Raw genomic sequence first — 17,498 nt, forward strand, 5'->3', positions numbered from 1 at the left:
AATTTATCTATTTGAAGGTTTTACTAAGCAGAATACAATTAAAGACTACATTTTTTAAAGATTTAGACCAAAATACTGTTATTACACTTGTTTCATTTAAGTGGTAACTAACTCTAAGGCAAAATTTCTCAACATTGGCACTACTGCTGACACTTTGGTCTGGATTATTCTGTGTGCTGTCCAGTAAGAGTAAGATGTCTAGCAGCAGCCCCGACAGTACCCTCTCGATGTGAACAGTGCACCGGCCTCACTGTCCCCAGCCCCCTTACCTCTGACAACCAAAAAATGTGTCCAGACATAACAAATGCCCCAGGGGTTGGGTGCATGGTCATCACCAAAACCAAAAACAATAAGCCTCAATCTTTATTTTTATAAAGGAGGCCTGTAATGTAAAACAAACCTAAGTGGAACCAAACACTCTGGGAGGAAAAACAAATTTTAAAAAAATAATCAAATTGATATTGTAATTATAAACCAATCAGTTTCTGTGCAGTAGAGTCTGATTGTAGCTGAACCTCAGATAATTTCAATACTATTTCTCTGTAAAGGGCACCACTCACTTTTAGGTTCATCATCAAGGTTTGCTTCTTTTCTCTCTGAAGTTCTTCCCTGTATGGCTGGATGTTTTCCTCTCTGTCTGATAATACAGCCTCATCGCCACTACTCTGTTCCTTGCTCACCTCACACCTTTGCTCCAAGTTGTTTTCAACCTTGACTAAAGCAGAAGAAAGAGAACCAAGGGTAACCAATTCCTTCTCCAAAGTATATGCCAAATGATCGATTGGGAAATCTTCCATTCCTGATTTTAGCTTTTTGAGGACACAGTTTATAGGGAGAACTCCGATCAGGTTATGAAGGCACTGGAACAAAACTGTGTGATTCCTAAAATAAAAAACCAAACACAATATTATAAATTTTGTATACAATAGATTGCAATAATCAATAGTCATCTATAAACACTCTAGCAATAAACAGAACCAGTAATGCATGCTTGTGATCACTGATGACACTAAGACTATACCAATCACATATATCCTATACCAAGTCACTTAATATTAGTTAATATTAATCAATATTTTATTTTTAAAATGTCATTGGGGGAGATGCAAGAAAAAAATCTTAAAATAATTATTAGACCCTAGTCAAGCAAAACAAGCCAAAAACAAACAAAAGTACAACAGAGAGCTTCAGTTTCTAAATGAGGCCACACACACACACAACTAACTTCTCCAAAAGGATGCAAGTTTGATGTGCATACCTGACATAGACCATTAAAATCCCTTCAAATGGTGTTTTTTGTTGCCAACTGAAAACTGTTCCATAGAAACTTCCTTGCCTTTTACAAAAGTACATTTCTGGAAATTCTTCAATCACTTCACATTTCATGTGGTCAAAGAGCCACACCTTCATTGAATTTAGGGCATAACTGGGTGATATGATTTGAAAACAACTTTTGTGTAAGGCTGCAAGAAGTGCGAAGAGATCTTCCATGTGTTCTACAAGAAAAAGATGTCATAAGCTCTGTCATTAAACTCTGTCCATTATCGAAGAGAGTTCTTAGAATTTTCTTATGCAATCGGGTATATGATTTAAAAGAACCAACAAAAATTACCTATAGGATTCTTCTTTGAAAATGTGACTATGTATTTTTCATTTGAAAGATCTTCTAGACTTATGAAGATCCTGCCACACTGAATATAGCCATCTTCAGAAGAGTCAGCATTTTCTCTCTCCCTGACTTGTAGCAGCACAATGCAATCAAAATTTTTGAATGCTAAAAGGGGTGGAAGAGATGTTACAGCAGTAATTAGGTGTACAGAATCTTTCTCAGATGGTGGTTTACTAACAAAGCGTTCCTTTTTCTCTTCGTCAGTGTCCACAGTCAACCTGATTCTTTTTGCCTGGGATTCTATTTCACATGGCACTAAATGCGGTGCTGGCAAAGAATCCCTCCTCAACTTGATCACCCTATTTCGACACTTCACAAAATTAAAGTTGGAGGAATCAGCTTGAGCCACTAACAGCGATAAAGTCACATGATTCAGAGATCTGCCAAAAAAAAAAAATTCAGAGCTTAATTTAGTCTAAAAGTTCATTCTTTAAAATTAAATAGCTGAGGGCCTCCCTGGTGGCACAGCGGATTGAGTGCAGCGCCGTGAAGCCATCCGCAGCCTCTGCAGTGTGGGTTTGATGCTGGCCGGCTGCTGAGAATCCCACATGGCGCGGCAGACCTCTCCTGTTGCACCCGCTGTTCCCCTCAGCAGTGTATTTTGTCAGTTCTGCCTGTTCTGCTCCCCGCTTTGTCTCTGGTGAATCCTCCCAGCCTCCCGTGTCTCTGGCCTGTACCCCAGCTCTTGTATAAAAATAAATAAATCTTTAAAAAAATAAATTAAATTAAATTAAATAGCTGATTAAATGCCATACAAACAGTAAGAAACTCTATTCTCTCCTTTCATAATAAACATTACTTCCATTGTAAAATATATCAAGAAATGAAGCATAAAAGCCAAAAACATTTTTAAAGATCCTGTAAATATCACTTTTCTGGACAGAGGAAAGCAAAAACTATCCTCTATGTTAGACTTTAGAAAAAGTAATTTTTCTAAAGCAAGGAATAGAAAAATAATACATGGATTTTATCTTCGAGGTAGGTCTTCTATCCTCCCTTCTTCTTAAATAAGAAAAAAGCAACTTCTTAAGAGAATTTGTTTTAATAACTTAGAACTCAAATACCTCTAATGGCTAAATTATACTTTATACTCCCCTAAATGAGTAAAGTCTACTTTTTAATAGAGAACATTGTTTATCCCTCAACAATGATGTTTTGGATATAATGTTAAACTTAATTTCACCTCTATTTCTATTTTTAGTATGGTTATTAGAACATTTAAAATTGCATTATACTTCTGTTGGGCAGCATTATACTTCTGTTGGGCATCAAGATAATGTTATCATGTTACAATGTACTTACAGGTGCAAAGATGAAGTTTTCACTCCAACAATCAAGTTATCATCCATTACACGATACCATATCTTCTCCACTATCTGTTCTGAGATTTGAAAACTGTCTGGCGGCTTTTCATCAAAGGTATGGATAGGATTTTCCTCTTTACCACAAAGTGTAACAAGACATTCCTTATAGAAAAACATGTGTAAATAACTGATTGCTAAGAAAAAAAACTACCTTATCAAATGCAACAAAACTAAATAATGTAAATCAGCTAGCTTTAGGCCAAGACTCATGGCTTACATGTTTTAAGATAATTTAAAATCTATAATGATATATTATACATAATATATAACTCACTAAAGTAAAATTTATAAAACATATAATTAGCTATCTACTCAGCTCAAGAAGCACAGCCTGGTTAGAAACACGGTGGGATGTTCAATCCAGACAGCAGGGATATTAACCGAGAGTTCATTTTGACCAATAATTGGCCAGCATGTGCCCCAGGTATGCTGAGAACGATCCAGTCTTTATTTTATCAGTGATTTGCACTAAACCTATTAACCATGAACTTACATATGAATAAATCTGATTAAACTATCTTTGGACCTGCAACAGATTACTGCTAAAATTGTACACTTAAAGCCCAGGCCAAACTCACTCATACACACACACACACGGATTTATGGTGATGATAGACAGGAGCAGGAGGAGTAATGATAATAATACAAAACACTTATGGAGGCTAAGTAAATGTCAGGCACTGTCCTAAATGCCATTCAAGTATCAATTTAACCTTCACAATAACTCTAGTACTCTAGAGGTCAGCAGTGGCATCACCTACACTGTACAGATAAGCAAACAGGCACAGGGAGCTCACTCCCCTAGCCACAGTCACACAGTCAGCAGCAGCAGAGCTGCAATTTGAACCAAAGTGGGCTGGTTCCAGAGCCCAGGCTCTTCTTAACTATTACTGCCCCTCCATGTGGTAATGGCTGAGAAAAGATTTTGGCACTTACTGTACAGAGGAGCTCCTGCCAATATCTGTGAGATTTAAGACAGGGTATTCATCCAAAACCTACGGAAATGTTTACTACCTGCCAGGATTGCTTTTAAAATTAACCACGTGAAGGGCACAAGATGGTGCATTACACACAGTGGTTTCAACCATCTATTTCTAAGTATCTCTTCCCCTTTTCTCAAACGGACAAGATCGTTGAGGTGGGTGGGGGAAGGGAAATGAGGAGACTTTTACAATAGGGGTCATGAGGTTTTCTAGGGCAGTTAGAACAGTAATACAGAAGCTCAACATGATGTGCTTCTGTTATGTTTCTTACAGTAACAGAATCATATTTTTGTACCCAAATCCTCATATTGCTAAGACTAAAGCAGGCAAAAAACAGACCATTACAAGAATGGTCAATAATCTCAAAGGAAGTCAGAGCTCAGGAGCAAGGTGACTTAAAAGAATAAAATGCAACATTAAGCTTCCCGACATCTAGCTCTCTTTTGGTTTTTGTAATATTGTTATGCTATGTCTTTCTCTGGATGGAACTAATATGCATCTATATAATTTTTATGATGTTGAAACAGTTTTTGCTAACTTTCTACATTATTGAACCAGCACAAGTAACTGCAAGGTACCTGAAGGTGTTCTTACAGTGAACAGATATGAGAACTAAAAAAGCACTGCAATTTAGGGACATTAACAAGAGGAATAAATATCTTTAAAAGAACACTTTCTACAGTAATGATGAAATTACATCATCATCAACACAAGGTTAAAAATGCTCAGTTTATTCTGTTTAAGAAGTCAAAAATATATAATTCACTTTGAAGCAATTTCTATTCAAACCATACAAATAAAAAAGTCGAATAGTTAAATCTTTTTTAAGCAAAATGACTTATTCCCCAAGGTTCCTGATAGCTGAGATTTTAATATCTTACAGAAGAAGAATTTGCAAATTTGTATAATATTGGCCCCTTAATCAAATATTTTTCAATGTCATAAAAGCTGAATAGTATAACCCCTGCCACTTTTCTTCTTGATCCACTGAACAGCATTTTCTAACATATTCCATATTCCAATTTAAATAACTGTTCAATAGCTTGCATAGTCTCAATTCATGAAATGATAAAATGATGACATGATTAATTTACCTCCTCTGTACTTGAAGTACTATCATCTTTCCCATGAACCAGATTGATAAAACTTTTGCAAGATTTTGAAATCATTTTTTCCTTAAGTAAGAGATGCTGCTGTAATTCCTGAATAGAAGCCAAACCAACCTGTAAAGTAGAAAGGAAAATCATTGCCAGAGACATAATTTCAAATGAAACCTGACACACCATTAACTCAGGGAGCACTTTCTCCAAATTTGCTTATTAATTCATTTTTCTATAGAAGATCAGAGGGCACTTCCCAGAGCAAAGCTGTTTTATGTATTAATTTTAAGCCTCTAATTTTAAAAATGTACATTTTTTTCTTTCAAAGGAAAAAAAAATCACACAGCAAACAACTGCAATAGTTTATGTATCAAATTGAGAGAATGCCCACATATTAGCATGTTTCACCACTGAATTAAGTAACCAATATGAATATGAGTATGTCCAATGAATATGAATAGAAATCAAGGTGTACCAACACTCCTATGCTTACAAACTATTTTTCTGACTGAGATAATTTCTGCTTCAAAAACAGAGCATCCACAAAAGCAAAGACAGTACCATCACTAGAAACAGTCATGTTTAATTTGATACTGTCTGAAATCCTCTGTTCACATAACCTTTACAACAAAATTTTAAAGATAACACATAACAGCCCTCAAACTGTCAGGATTTATTTTTGTGCTAATAAACTCAGTACTAGAATCAGAGCTTAGCTACAGAAAAAAGAGAACTGGCTCTGAACTGGGTAGAGAGCAATCCATTCCTTTTTATACTAGATAGATCTCAGCACTAAGGATGAAACATTCATGAAACGTATTTTGTTGCTGAAAATTTAAAAAGAGTCCCATCATGGAACTGATAGCTGTTTCATTTCAGATGGAGTCTGAGACTGTTTAAGAATTAATCCAGTTCTTAATATAACACATTTGTTCTAGACTTAAAAAACAAAATGCATCTTGTTTTTAGCTTCCATTTAAATTACGTTTTAAGACAGGTGAATTCTTTTTCTTTTTATCAATGAAAACAAGTTGGAGAGTGAAGTCTGAATTATATCTTACCTCATTGCACAAAGATTGCAAAATGTCTAGCTAATATTTTAAAACTTCATCTGTTTACCTAGTTCTGTGGGCTCCAAATCATTTACATTCCGTCACTCCTTCCTGGAGTAACTAGTGACTTAGGGGAAGGGAGATGTACCCATCAGAGGTGGAGAGTCAAATAGGAGGCTGCTGGGGGCGTAGGAAGTGTAAGAGAGGAATGTGTGGGCAGAGTGTAAAGAAGGGCACCCCCAGACCTTACCCCTGTTCTCCCTTCCCCACTCACCCTCCCATGCTCCAGGCCTAACTGGTGAACCACTAAACGTACATAACTATGTTTTGTCAGAAAATGATGAAAATGAGCACATGGTAAGAAATTTAAACCTAAAAGTTCCAATTGCCTTCCCTTCCTAGACCCTCAACCCCATTTGCGCAGCCAATAGATTGTTCACTTTTCCAGAACTTCTCCATGTATGTGTTAAGGAATGCTTTCTTTCTCCTCCCCACATACAAAACCTACCCCAAACCAAATACAGGTATATATACTACATCAAACCTTGCTTATTTTACTTTTTGTATTGCAATGTTTCTCATGCATGCAGAAGGCACAACATAAAACACAGTTCACAAACTACTAGTGAAGTCAACACCTATGTAATCACACTCAAGGCAAAATGCCGCACTCCAGGAGCTGCCTGGGGGGGGCACCCTAGTCACTAAGCTGGCTCTGTCCACGGGAGGCAACACTCCCCTGCCTTTAAGATAGCTTCCTTGTTTGTCCTCATAATTTGATCATCATTGTATGACCTCCTAAAGAATAGTTTTAGTTTTTTGTGTTTTGCTTCTGAACCTTTTATAAATGGAGCCATTCCGTAGATGTTACATTTTAGAGTCACTAGTAGCCTTTCATGCCTTTCACTGCTCTCAAGTGTGTCATCAGATGACTAGACCAGTTTTACTTCTCCATCCTCCAGCTGACGGACATCTGGATTACACGACTCCAGCTGCAGAGCACTATAACCAATGCTGCCATGAACATTCCTGCACATGTGCACAAGTTTCCCCGAGGTCCTGATCTCCCACTTACCCTCCAACAACGGGCTGGAAAACCCGCTTTGAGGCAGAAAGAACAGCGAAATGGACTCGAATGCTAGCTCTGCAAGTTATATAGACTTTCTGTCTCTCCATTTGTTTCTGCATATGTAAAATTCAGGCAAGTCTAGACTTGTTAATCTCCAAAATGCTTGGAAATTTTTTTCCCCCCATGTGCCCTAGGCATAAAACAGCTCTGGCCACCAATGCAGGCATCCAGCTAGCATGAACAAAGGACTGTGCGTCTGCTTTGCCCCTGAGTGATAGAAGAATAACACCACCAATCAGGTGTCTCTTTGCCCATCGCCAGGGGTTAGGGATAGTTTTATCTATGCTAAGGGCTGCCGATACCATGGGTCACTGGAAACAAGATGGACGCCTGCCTGTCTCGTCCCCCTGTTTCTGTGTGACCCTGCGTTTCTTTCATGTTCCTGTTTGTCTCTGAGCTCCCATCTGGCTAATTTTTCTAACATGTGCTCTGATTTGCCTATCTGCTCTGTGTCTCCCTGAGTCAACTGTTAAAATGATCTGCTGAGTTTTTCTTTTTTTTAAATTTCAATATATTTTCAGTTTATAGAAATGGTGTCTGGTTATTTTCTGCAAGCATTACTCATAATGTCTTGTTTCTTTTTGTGCTTATTCTGTGGGTGGTTCATTTTCTTTGAAAAATAACTTGGGGCATTTATGAGAGGCCTCAGATAAATTTGCGTTTTGAGAGAGGATTTTGTTTGTTGCTGCCAGGTACCTAGGATACTCCTGCTTTAGGTCAAATCTCTCTGGGTTCCAGTCTTTGGAGTTTGGCCTGAAAACGTATTCCTTTATTTTTAGCTTTTTGAAACTGGACATTCAGTGGTGAACTTAATGTAGTATATACACATGTTGATTCTCGGTGTACATCTGACTTCTATAATGTCAACATGCAATGTTAACTGAATTTTTTTAAGTTGCTTAAAAAATATTCCAATTATCTTTTTAAGCTGTTTTAATCAGAAGAGTTTCTCTAAAGAAATTAGGTGACATATTATCAGAAGTGGAACTTCTGAAAATCATGTTAGCATAAATGAAATTATTTTGGGATCATTTTTAAATCAAAAAAATATCTACCTTATTCTTTGTGATATCTGCATAGTGTGTCATGTTCCATGTGTATCGTAATTCAGTGGCCATTCTCCTAATGATGGATATTTTTATTTTGACTGAATTGTATTATTTATAACTACTACCAATATGTTTCTGTACAATAATAACCTTTTCTTACATGTACAAGCATATCCTTAGAAGAGATTCCAGATATGAAACTGTGAGAGTAAAAAGACATGTGCAATTCATATGTTAATAGCTCTAACAAGTTTCCCTCTGAGGAGGCTCAGCCACTTTATATTCTCATCAATAGTGTCTCAGAAAGTATATTTACATTAAGGAAAGTAACCCTTTGTCACACATCAAAATTGCTTTTTCCACAATTTATCTTTGCATTTTACTCTGTTCAGAGAACAAAAGTTTTTAAAGCAACAATCTTTTTCTGTTATTGTTCTATGTCCACTATGTTTTTACCTACTCACATTCACGTCTACTATGAATTTATAATTCAGTAAGAATTTAGTGAATTAACTCTGAAAGTTATAAGAGTTATAAAATAATTTTAAAACAATCTACAAAGTGAAAAATATTAACTATCTGGTCCTTTACCAAAAAAATGCCAGAGATAGAGGAAAAAGTTAAATGGCACCACAATGAAACAGATTCATCTAAAAGGAGGGGCAGTTGGCCTGCCATCCACAGTAGTGCCATTTAAAATGAAGGGGTGGCATTATTCTAGATGAAAAGGTCAATGAGACATCTAACAATCAGATACAAGTGTCAACTTTAGTTAGATCCCAAAAAAAGCAGCTAAAATAGTTTTGTGATAATTGAAAACACTTGAATATAGACTAAAAAGTAAGTAAGATTAAAAGATCATTACTAATTTTCTAAGTGCAATAATAGTATTGAGGTTACATAATAGAATGGCCTTATTTTTAGGAGGTTTCCGCTATAATACACCAAGAATGAAGTATTAAATATTTGTAACTTTCAAATAATTCTACAAAAATGTATATAAACAAGCACAAAGATGAGGCAAACATGATTTTTTAAAAAGTAACAGCAGTTTAATCCACATGGGGACCAAAGAGATAATCACTGATAGAGATAATTTAACTTTTTAAAAAAACTTTTCTGTATATTTTGAACATTTTTATGAATAAAAAAGGTAGGTTATCAAAACGATAGGTAATTTCAATACTGGTTTCTTTTAAATTATTATTTAATATTTATTTAAATTAAATTGTTTAAATATTAAATAATTATTTTAATAAAAATTTGAGTATTTTACAGGGAACATGCATTACCTTCAAAGATGTGGAATAAACAAAAACTTTCATCAGAAGTTTTGTATGAAGACCTGAAGGTAAACTATTCATGTTTGCAACATGTTATAAATCATATTTGGCGCTTCCATAAAGTATGTTGTGATACATTGATACTACACACTAGGAAAGAATGTGTTTTCAAAAGTCAGCTTTTTACATTGTATCATGAGGCTTAATAAATTGATATTATCTTACTACAAAAGGTATCATTTTAAATGACATATTTATAAGTAATGTCATAATAGTTTTTTTATTTTATTTTATATATTTTTACATCATTTTTCACTTTTGCACAATGTATGCATTTTCATCTTGGTTATATTCCCCATACAATTCCCATCCCCCCCTTGTTTTGACCCTAATCCCTCCTCACCCCCCCGCCCCCCCAAGTGTCTCTGGTTTATAGTTGTTTGTTGATTTTGATTTAGAACACCATGTTTCCCCATATATGGTGTTGGGTCTTACTCTTTAAGGCCCTTTCTTTCCTTGGTTTAGAACAGCACTAACCCCCAAAATTCTAAAGTAAAAAGCAAACAGAGGCACTAACTTGCACTCTTCTTTCCAGAGGTGGAATGATCAAACAACGATTCTTCTGTGTGTCTTCAAATAAATCATTTTCGTTGCATTCCAACGGTTCGCTCTAATAAGAAAAGAAACTAAAATTGAAATTCTGGAATAAATTGAAACTTAAGATTAACAAAATACACATAAAATTTATCCAATCACTTTATCCATGAGAAGTTTTCCATGTTACATGCTAATTTATAAAAGACAAAATATCTATTTCCCCCATCATCTTCTTGTAACTAGAAAAGAACTACTATAACCTCACACCTAATACCCATTTACAGGTTTCTCTCACTTTCTGAAAGTAAAACACTCCTATTTGGTATGATCTGGTTGGTTATCTTTTTGTTCTGCGAATGCTCAAAATTGTTCCCTAATCTACAAAATCATAAATAGAACTTCCTACTTTCAAACAGTCGGAAAAACCTGTATTGCTTCAAAAAGTATCAAGTTACTAGCTTTTTATAAAATCCTATTAAGTAGAGAAAAAACAAATCATCATTTTACAAATGAAAAATGCTGAGGCTCAGAATATTTATATGGATCTGAAAGTTCAGGGGTATTACTTCTCTTATGCCCAACCTCTTAAGTTATTATGAATTGCTACTTCTTTTAATAAGGCAGGTTCACTTCACTTTATTTTTTAATCCAACTTATCATGTTTATTGGACTAAAATGTGATTTTTAGAAGTAACAATGAAGTTTATTTTACAATATTATCATCATTTGAATGACTACTAGATAGTTCATATATAAAAAGCAGTCAATTTGTATAACTTGTTGAAAGGGGATTCAATGTATATATTTTAAAAAGTCAATCTGGGCCTCCCTGAGGGCACAGCGGGTTGAGAGCAGTGCTGTGAAGCTGTCAGCAGCCTCCACGGTGCCAGTTCGATTCCCGCCTGGCTGGGGAGATTCCCACATGGCCAGACAGACCTCTCCTGTCTCATCTGCTGTGCCCGTCAGCAGTGTATTTCGGTCCTTCTGCCTGTTCTGCTCCCTGCTCTGTCTCTGGTAGACTCTCTCACCCTCCCGCTTCTCTGGCCTGTACCCCAGGGCTTGTATAAATAAATAAATCTTTAAAAATAAATAAATAAATAAAAGAGTCAGTCTATGTATTTTTAAAGTTCAAAAAGTCTAGTTTAAAAGCACAAATCACTAAAGGGTGGGTCAAAGTTTTAAAGCACATTTCCTAAACTGGTTCTTAATGTATAAAAAGTAAACAGAACTTACTGAATAGTTTATGCTGCCAAAATCTGTTATTTTAAATGAACTCAAGCAATCTAAATTCAAAGAGTCATTAAAAATTAGTAGTACTTGTTCAGTTCCAGTTCCAATAAAGTCATCTATCAGTACTGACTTAATATTTTCCCACTTAGCAGCAACCTGAAAGAAAGAGAGTAGCAAAGGAGGAACAGAGAAGGGGAAAAAGTCAGGTATGAAATCAACTAAATCTTTTTGTTGTATTTAATTATAATTTGTCATCCTTAAGCTTACAAACATATCATGAAAATGGTAAAAATCAAAAAAATTAGATTAACATACTGGGGGATCAGAAAACATAAGGAGTTATAATCACTTTATAAATAACAGGGTACTTAGATTTAATATTTTATCAATGCTTGTCCAGGGACTGCCATGTGCCTGATTTCCATATTAAACCTTCATTATAATTTATAAATTCTAATACTTCCCATCACTAAATATTTTGAAATTCTAACTTTTCTCATGAGTAACTCCAAGAAGATTCCTTCTCTAACATCGTTAATTTAAGGACTCCCATAAGCTTTAGTGGATATGTATTTATCATCAAACCAATTATGCAATGAATTCAGTTGCATGAAGTAACCAGAAGGTATTAGTAGACACTTTAAGAACTCTCAAGCAGAATGACCTTTAATGTAGTCAAGATGAATTTACTATCCTAAAGTATGGTGGGGAAGACCATAGCCACTATCAGGGGCACAGAAAAGCAGGGATCCTAATAGTGGGAGGCCTAGAAATGTCCTAGTCTAAGGAAATGTTTTGATTGGTCTGTAATAAAATATAACACTGCAAGTTCAAAACAGAAGACAACCTCTGTAAGGTCCATAAAACTGCAAGTCTCCAGATTGGTCCCTGGAACTCTCTGGGAATCAGCTACTCCTTCTCCCACAGGCAGAAGAGCTAACAGTCCCACTGAGAATCCCAGAAGCGCAGATATTTCATCTGGATGGTATGGGAGTGTAGGTTGCATTAGAGCCAGAATGTAAGACTCTCCTACCTACATAGCCAAATATCAATCTTTTCCCTATATGACTAATTTCCAAAGCAGTGATTTTTCACTTACGGAGGGAGGAAGCTAATTTGTAAACCCATATCCTCTCTCCGTCCCACCCCTCCAGGAGTATCATGGAGCATAATGAACTATGTGAGGAGACTTTAGTAATAAGAATGTGCTCAGCATGCAAACACCATAGAATGCGTGTACACACATTTGCGAGCTTTATCTCTAGCCTAGGATAGTGCCATCCAAAGGAAATTAAAGGTGAGTTAGAAATGCAAGGCACGCACATACATAATTTAAAATTCTCCACATGGGTTAGTGGTTGCTGTATTAGACAGCACACTTCTAAAACATATTAACTTCTTTCTGTCTACAATACACCAGTATCTGTTTTAGGAGCACCGGCCAATGATGTCAATGTTGAAATGGCCACTACAGAGACTGCCAATTTTGCAGAGATGATTTTTATTTAAGAGAGAAAGTCTAAAACCAAAGTCATACAGAAAGATCAGATTGCTAGTTCCCAGAGGCAAGGGGAAGGGAAATTGGAGGAAGATGGCCAAAAAGTATAAACTTCTAGTGGTAAGATAAACACTAGGGATCTAATTAATGTACAACAGGATGGCTATAGGTAACACCAGTTGTGTGCATCGGAAGGAAAACAACTTTTTTCCTTCTTTTTGGTATCTCCTTGAGATGTTCGATGTTTAAACTTTTTGTGGTACTCATCTCATAATATCAAGTAAAATCATGATGCCGTACACCTTACACTGTACATAGTGCTGTATCTCACTCAAAGTGGAGGGGGGAGAGAGAAAGAGAAAACCTAAGAGAAAAGCTCCTCATGTGTTTCTCAAGACTCAGCTCTCGTGTTTCAAGTCCTGCCACTTATCAAACATTATACCTGGGACTTTTGTGAGGAGATGATCTGAGAACTGCACTAAACTGGATTTTCATTCCATATTCTAATTGATACTTGCTTGCATTTTACTTACAGAGACAGGGCAAGTCCTTTAGGGAATGAAGTGAGTCACAGATGACAGTCCTGGTCTTTGTTTAATCGAACCAGTGACCACTTACTGCACTGCACTGGGTGTCAGGCTCTGTGCAGACATTGATCATGTGATTTTACTGGATTCTCCCCTCTCAAGCAGGATGACCTCAACTTCATAAAGAGGGAAAGTGAGTTCACAAATTTTAAAAGCATTCTTTACAGCAATACTAGTAAGGCTCAGTGGGATTCAAACACAGGTTAAGTTTGTTCTTTCCATCACCCTAACCCCAGTAAGGACTCTAAACATTGTACGATGTTTCCCCTGTACCATTTCTTGAAAGGGGAGTAGAAAAAGATTAAAAAAAAAATGTTATCTTCCAAACAACTTTCAAATAAAAGTACAATGCACTTTAAAAAGACTGTTTTCAAAATAAAATAGGATAGCTTTAAAATATTTTCCTTTTGAGAATTTAAGTCCTCTATGTATTACAGAGGTTGAATATATTTATAGACTCCTTATTCACATAAAATAACAAAAAATAACTTTCAAACTTTTAAAAACATTCAACAATATTTCATGTAAAGGTGATAATACAGTGATAAAAATTTTAAGTGAACTTCTAATGAACACGACACAGAAGGCAGTATCTGCCTTTCCAAAGTAGCTCGGAACTTAAAAAGTTACATTACATACTAAAAAATTACTTATGAAAGATACATTTCTTCCATCCAAATACTAACCAGGCCTGACCCTGCTTAACATACAAGACCACACAAGATCAGGCATGCTCAAGGTGGTATGGACAGATGAGAGATATTTCTGACTAGTAATGATTATCTTGAATTATAAACACTTCACATCACATAACTGAGCTGATATGTATCTTAAACCAGGGTCAGAGAAACAGTACTGGTAGAGCCACCCAAACCTCCAAACTCCTATTCAGTTTCTGCTCCTTTGTACGTGTTACTGAACATGCAATTTCAGTGCATATTTCAAAGCAATTTCCAAACCTTACCCTAAAACATACAATTGTTATATATAGATAAAATGTGAATGCTTGCTCTGAGTTTTGAAATAAAGCATAATAAAGTTCTTTAAGCAGTAACTTTTAGAAAAATTAACACTTAGCATTTGTCTCTAGAGAACAACTGTCTAATTACCAACTTTTAAATAACAACTATATAATAATTGCAGCTACATATTTATGTATTTCCAAACAACTCAAAGATTTTTTTGACTCAAGATGGCAAGTTAAACCTTTATCAGGTAATATTCAGGTAACTTTAAGAAAAAGAACAATGTAATAGATGATTTTAAGTGCAGCCCTAAAAATGGATTTGGATAGTAAGACTCCAGGATGAACTCTATAAACCACAGGAATGCTTAATCGATCCAAGACCACACCAAGTGAATGATTATGAAAATAAGCACAGTACCTGAAAGTTCTTATTCCAAACAGCACAAGCATCGTTAGACCTAAAGGATACCACGAAGAGGATTTCTCCTCCACCGCCATCCATAAGTTGGACTGCACAAGGATCTCCAAAGGGAAGCTGGCACACACTTTCAGGAGTCCCATTTTGGAATGAAATCAGTTGATTCTTTCGAGTGAGGGCAACCAGCCACATTCTTAACTGGTTGTTGACCATTTCGGTGGCACAGACATGCACATAAGTGATTACACTGCTATAAGCAGGGGGGATAATGTATGAATCACTTAACACTTCTTGATTTTCAAGAGCATATACACAAAATTTGGTATTCTGAATTGCGAAATCTGATTTTGAAAACTGGGTCCATCCGTCCTCAGATAAATAACATCCCTTTTGTCCTAATAAAACCATACCTAGATTTTCAATTTCTCCTGCCCACTCAATAGAGGACAAGTTAATGGACAGAGTAACAACTTCGCCAGTTTTGGAAGAGATACTGTAGAATGTTTCGACATGTCTCCATAAAAGGAAGGGGCCATTCAGGACCCTTAACTCTTTCAACTCGTGGCCAAGGCTAAAACTCAAACATTTCTCAAACTTATTGGTACTGTGAAGAAATAGTAGAAAATACTTGAAAACATTTTTCTTTTCAATACTTTGTATTACAATATAAGGGAGGTTAATTCCAGTTCTGAAATCAGACGCACAGTTGCAACACACAATTTTCAAAGGAGAGTTTTCCTCTTTTAGACTAAAGGATCCCGTGGATTTCTGAACAAATGCTCTTGTTTCTCTGTCAAATACCATTCTTCTGACATGTAATATGGGTATTTCTGCAGGCCCTTCATCTGCAAAATTTCCTTTAGACAATCGAAAAACAAGAACTTCCCCATTATGACACAAGAACCTTTCTTGTTCATCAGCTGGCATCGCTTGTTTACCAGTCATTCCACAATGGCAAGTCTTTATGCTGGTTCACTTTTATGAAAGCAATTGATTGCAGTGGATGCTTTAAACCTAAAAACAAAAGGGGAAAACTGTCAAGGTAGAAGAATTGTTGAGAAAACACATTTCTGTGAGAGAACTATCAATCGGTACCCACACATTTTATTAATATCTTTAAGCTTTTTATGCTATTTAAAAATGTTATACATCAAAAAATGTATAACACTGTAAATATTATATAACATTGTAAATATTATATAACACTGTAAATATTATTTCTGTACAGCTCTTAAAAATCAGTCTACAAGGAAGTGCCAGGGTTAGGGATTTATGTAAAAAGATGTTGACCTCTCTTTATTCGGTGGCTTCATGTAGCAAGTAACTCCTTCCACAGTTACTGGATGCTTAGCACATGCTAAGCAATATGCTCTCGAGGAGAGGTCTGCCTTTCACTAGATGTGTGATTTGGGGCAACTGACTTAACTCCTTTATGCCTCACATCCATAGCTATATAATGGGGTATCGTAACAGTATCTACCTCACAAGGTATTGGAATTAACTAATATAACCCACTTGAAATAGAACTGGGTACATAGAAAGTATGCAATAAAGATTAGCTACCACCACTATCACCATCATCACTAACACTAGTTCATATAGTACCCAACCTTAGAAATATCAGAAGAATAACTGCACACTTAACAGTTTATGAAAGTTGTAAGGTCCCGCTCCACTGTGAATAACTCTTACTCATACTTTCTCTTTTCTAGCTGTGGATCAATTCCATGAAGATATCAACTAGTTCAGAAATAACTAAAACCCAGGTCATTTCAAGTAATACTGTTTTCCTTTGTTGAGTGAGAAGTAAACTCCAAAGGCTTAGGTTTTATTCTTTTATCATAAAAATTTACTAATAATCCAATTAGAAAAAAAAGGCGTCACTGACCCATTATCTTAGTGTTGCTTGCATTTTATAGACATGGCTTTGATTTAGAGGCAATTCTACTAAGAAGCAGACTAGATTGGTCAGCTTCCTCATTCAAATTGGAGATACCATTATTTTTTGCCTAACTTCCAAATGCATCACATATTGTGGTTTTAAAATGTATTTACAAATTCTCTGAAACTCCTCCATCAAGAAGTGGCACTTTAAATCTCCTCTCCTTGAGTGAGGGCTGGACATTACGACTTGCCTCTAGCCAAGAGACTTCCAAGACTTCCAAGACTGGGTCATAGAAGATCCTTGCTTCCTCTTTGACCTCTTCCTTAGATCACCTGTGCTGGGGGAAGTGATCTGCCTGTCATTAAGACACCTCAACAGCTCCAAGGAGCTGTATGCATGTAAGGAACTATGGCTTTCAGTCAACCGCCAGCAAGGGACTGAGATCTTTTCCCAATAGCCATGTGAATGGCTCCTTCTTGGGAGCAGATCCTTCAGTGCCAGTTAAGTCTTTAGATGACTCAGTCCTTGGAGAGATACTGAGCCAGAACCACCCAGCTAAGCTGCTCACAAATTCATAAAAGTCAAAAATTTTGAAAGAATAAATGTTTGTCCTTGTTAAGCTGCTAAGTTTTGGAGGAATCTGTCATGCATCAATAGATAAATACATTCCACTATGGCACTGAATAA

General features: G+C 36.0%; 1 protein-coding gene across 1 annotated transcript; it reads right to left on the reverse strand.

The window, feature by feature from the left end:
- Positions 1-467: 467 nt before the first annotated feature.
- On the reverse strand, positions 468-15,871 carry FANCB (FA complementation group B; the record flags this gene model as incomplete). Its single annotated transcript, XM_084258813.1, has 8 exons — positions 468-882; positions 1,259-1,496; positions 1,613-2,049; positions 2,972-3,138; positions 5,111-5,239; positions 10,207-10,299; positions 11,460-11,612; positions 14,927-15,871. 8 exons carry the CDS (start codon positions 15,869-15,871, stop codon positions 468-470), a joined length of 2,577 nt encoding a protein of 858 aa, XP_084114939.1.
- Between the last annotated feature and the right edge of the window lie 1,627 nt (positions 15,872-17,498).

Source organism: Talpa europaea (assembly GCF_964194135.1).
Source record: "Talpa europaea genome assembly, chromosome: X".
NCBI classification, from domain to species: domain Eukaryota; kingdom Metazoa; phylum Chordata; class Mammalia; order Eulipotyphla; family Talpidae; genus Talpa; species Talpa europaea.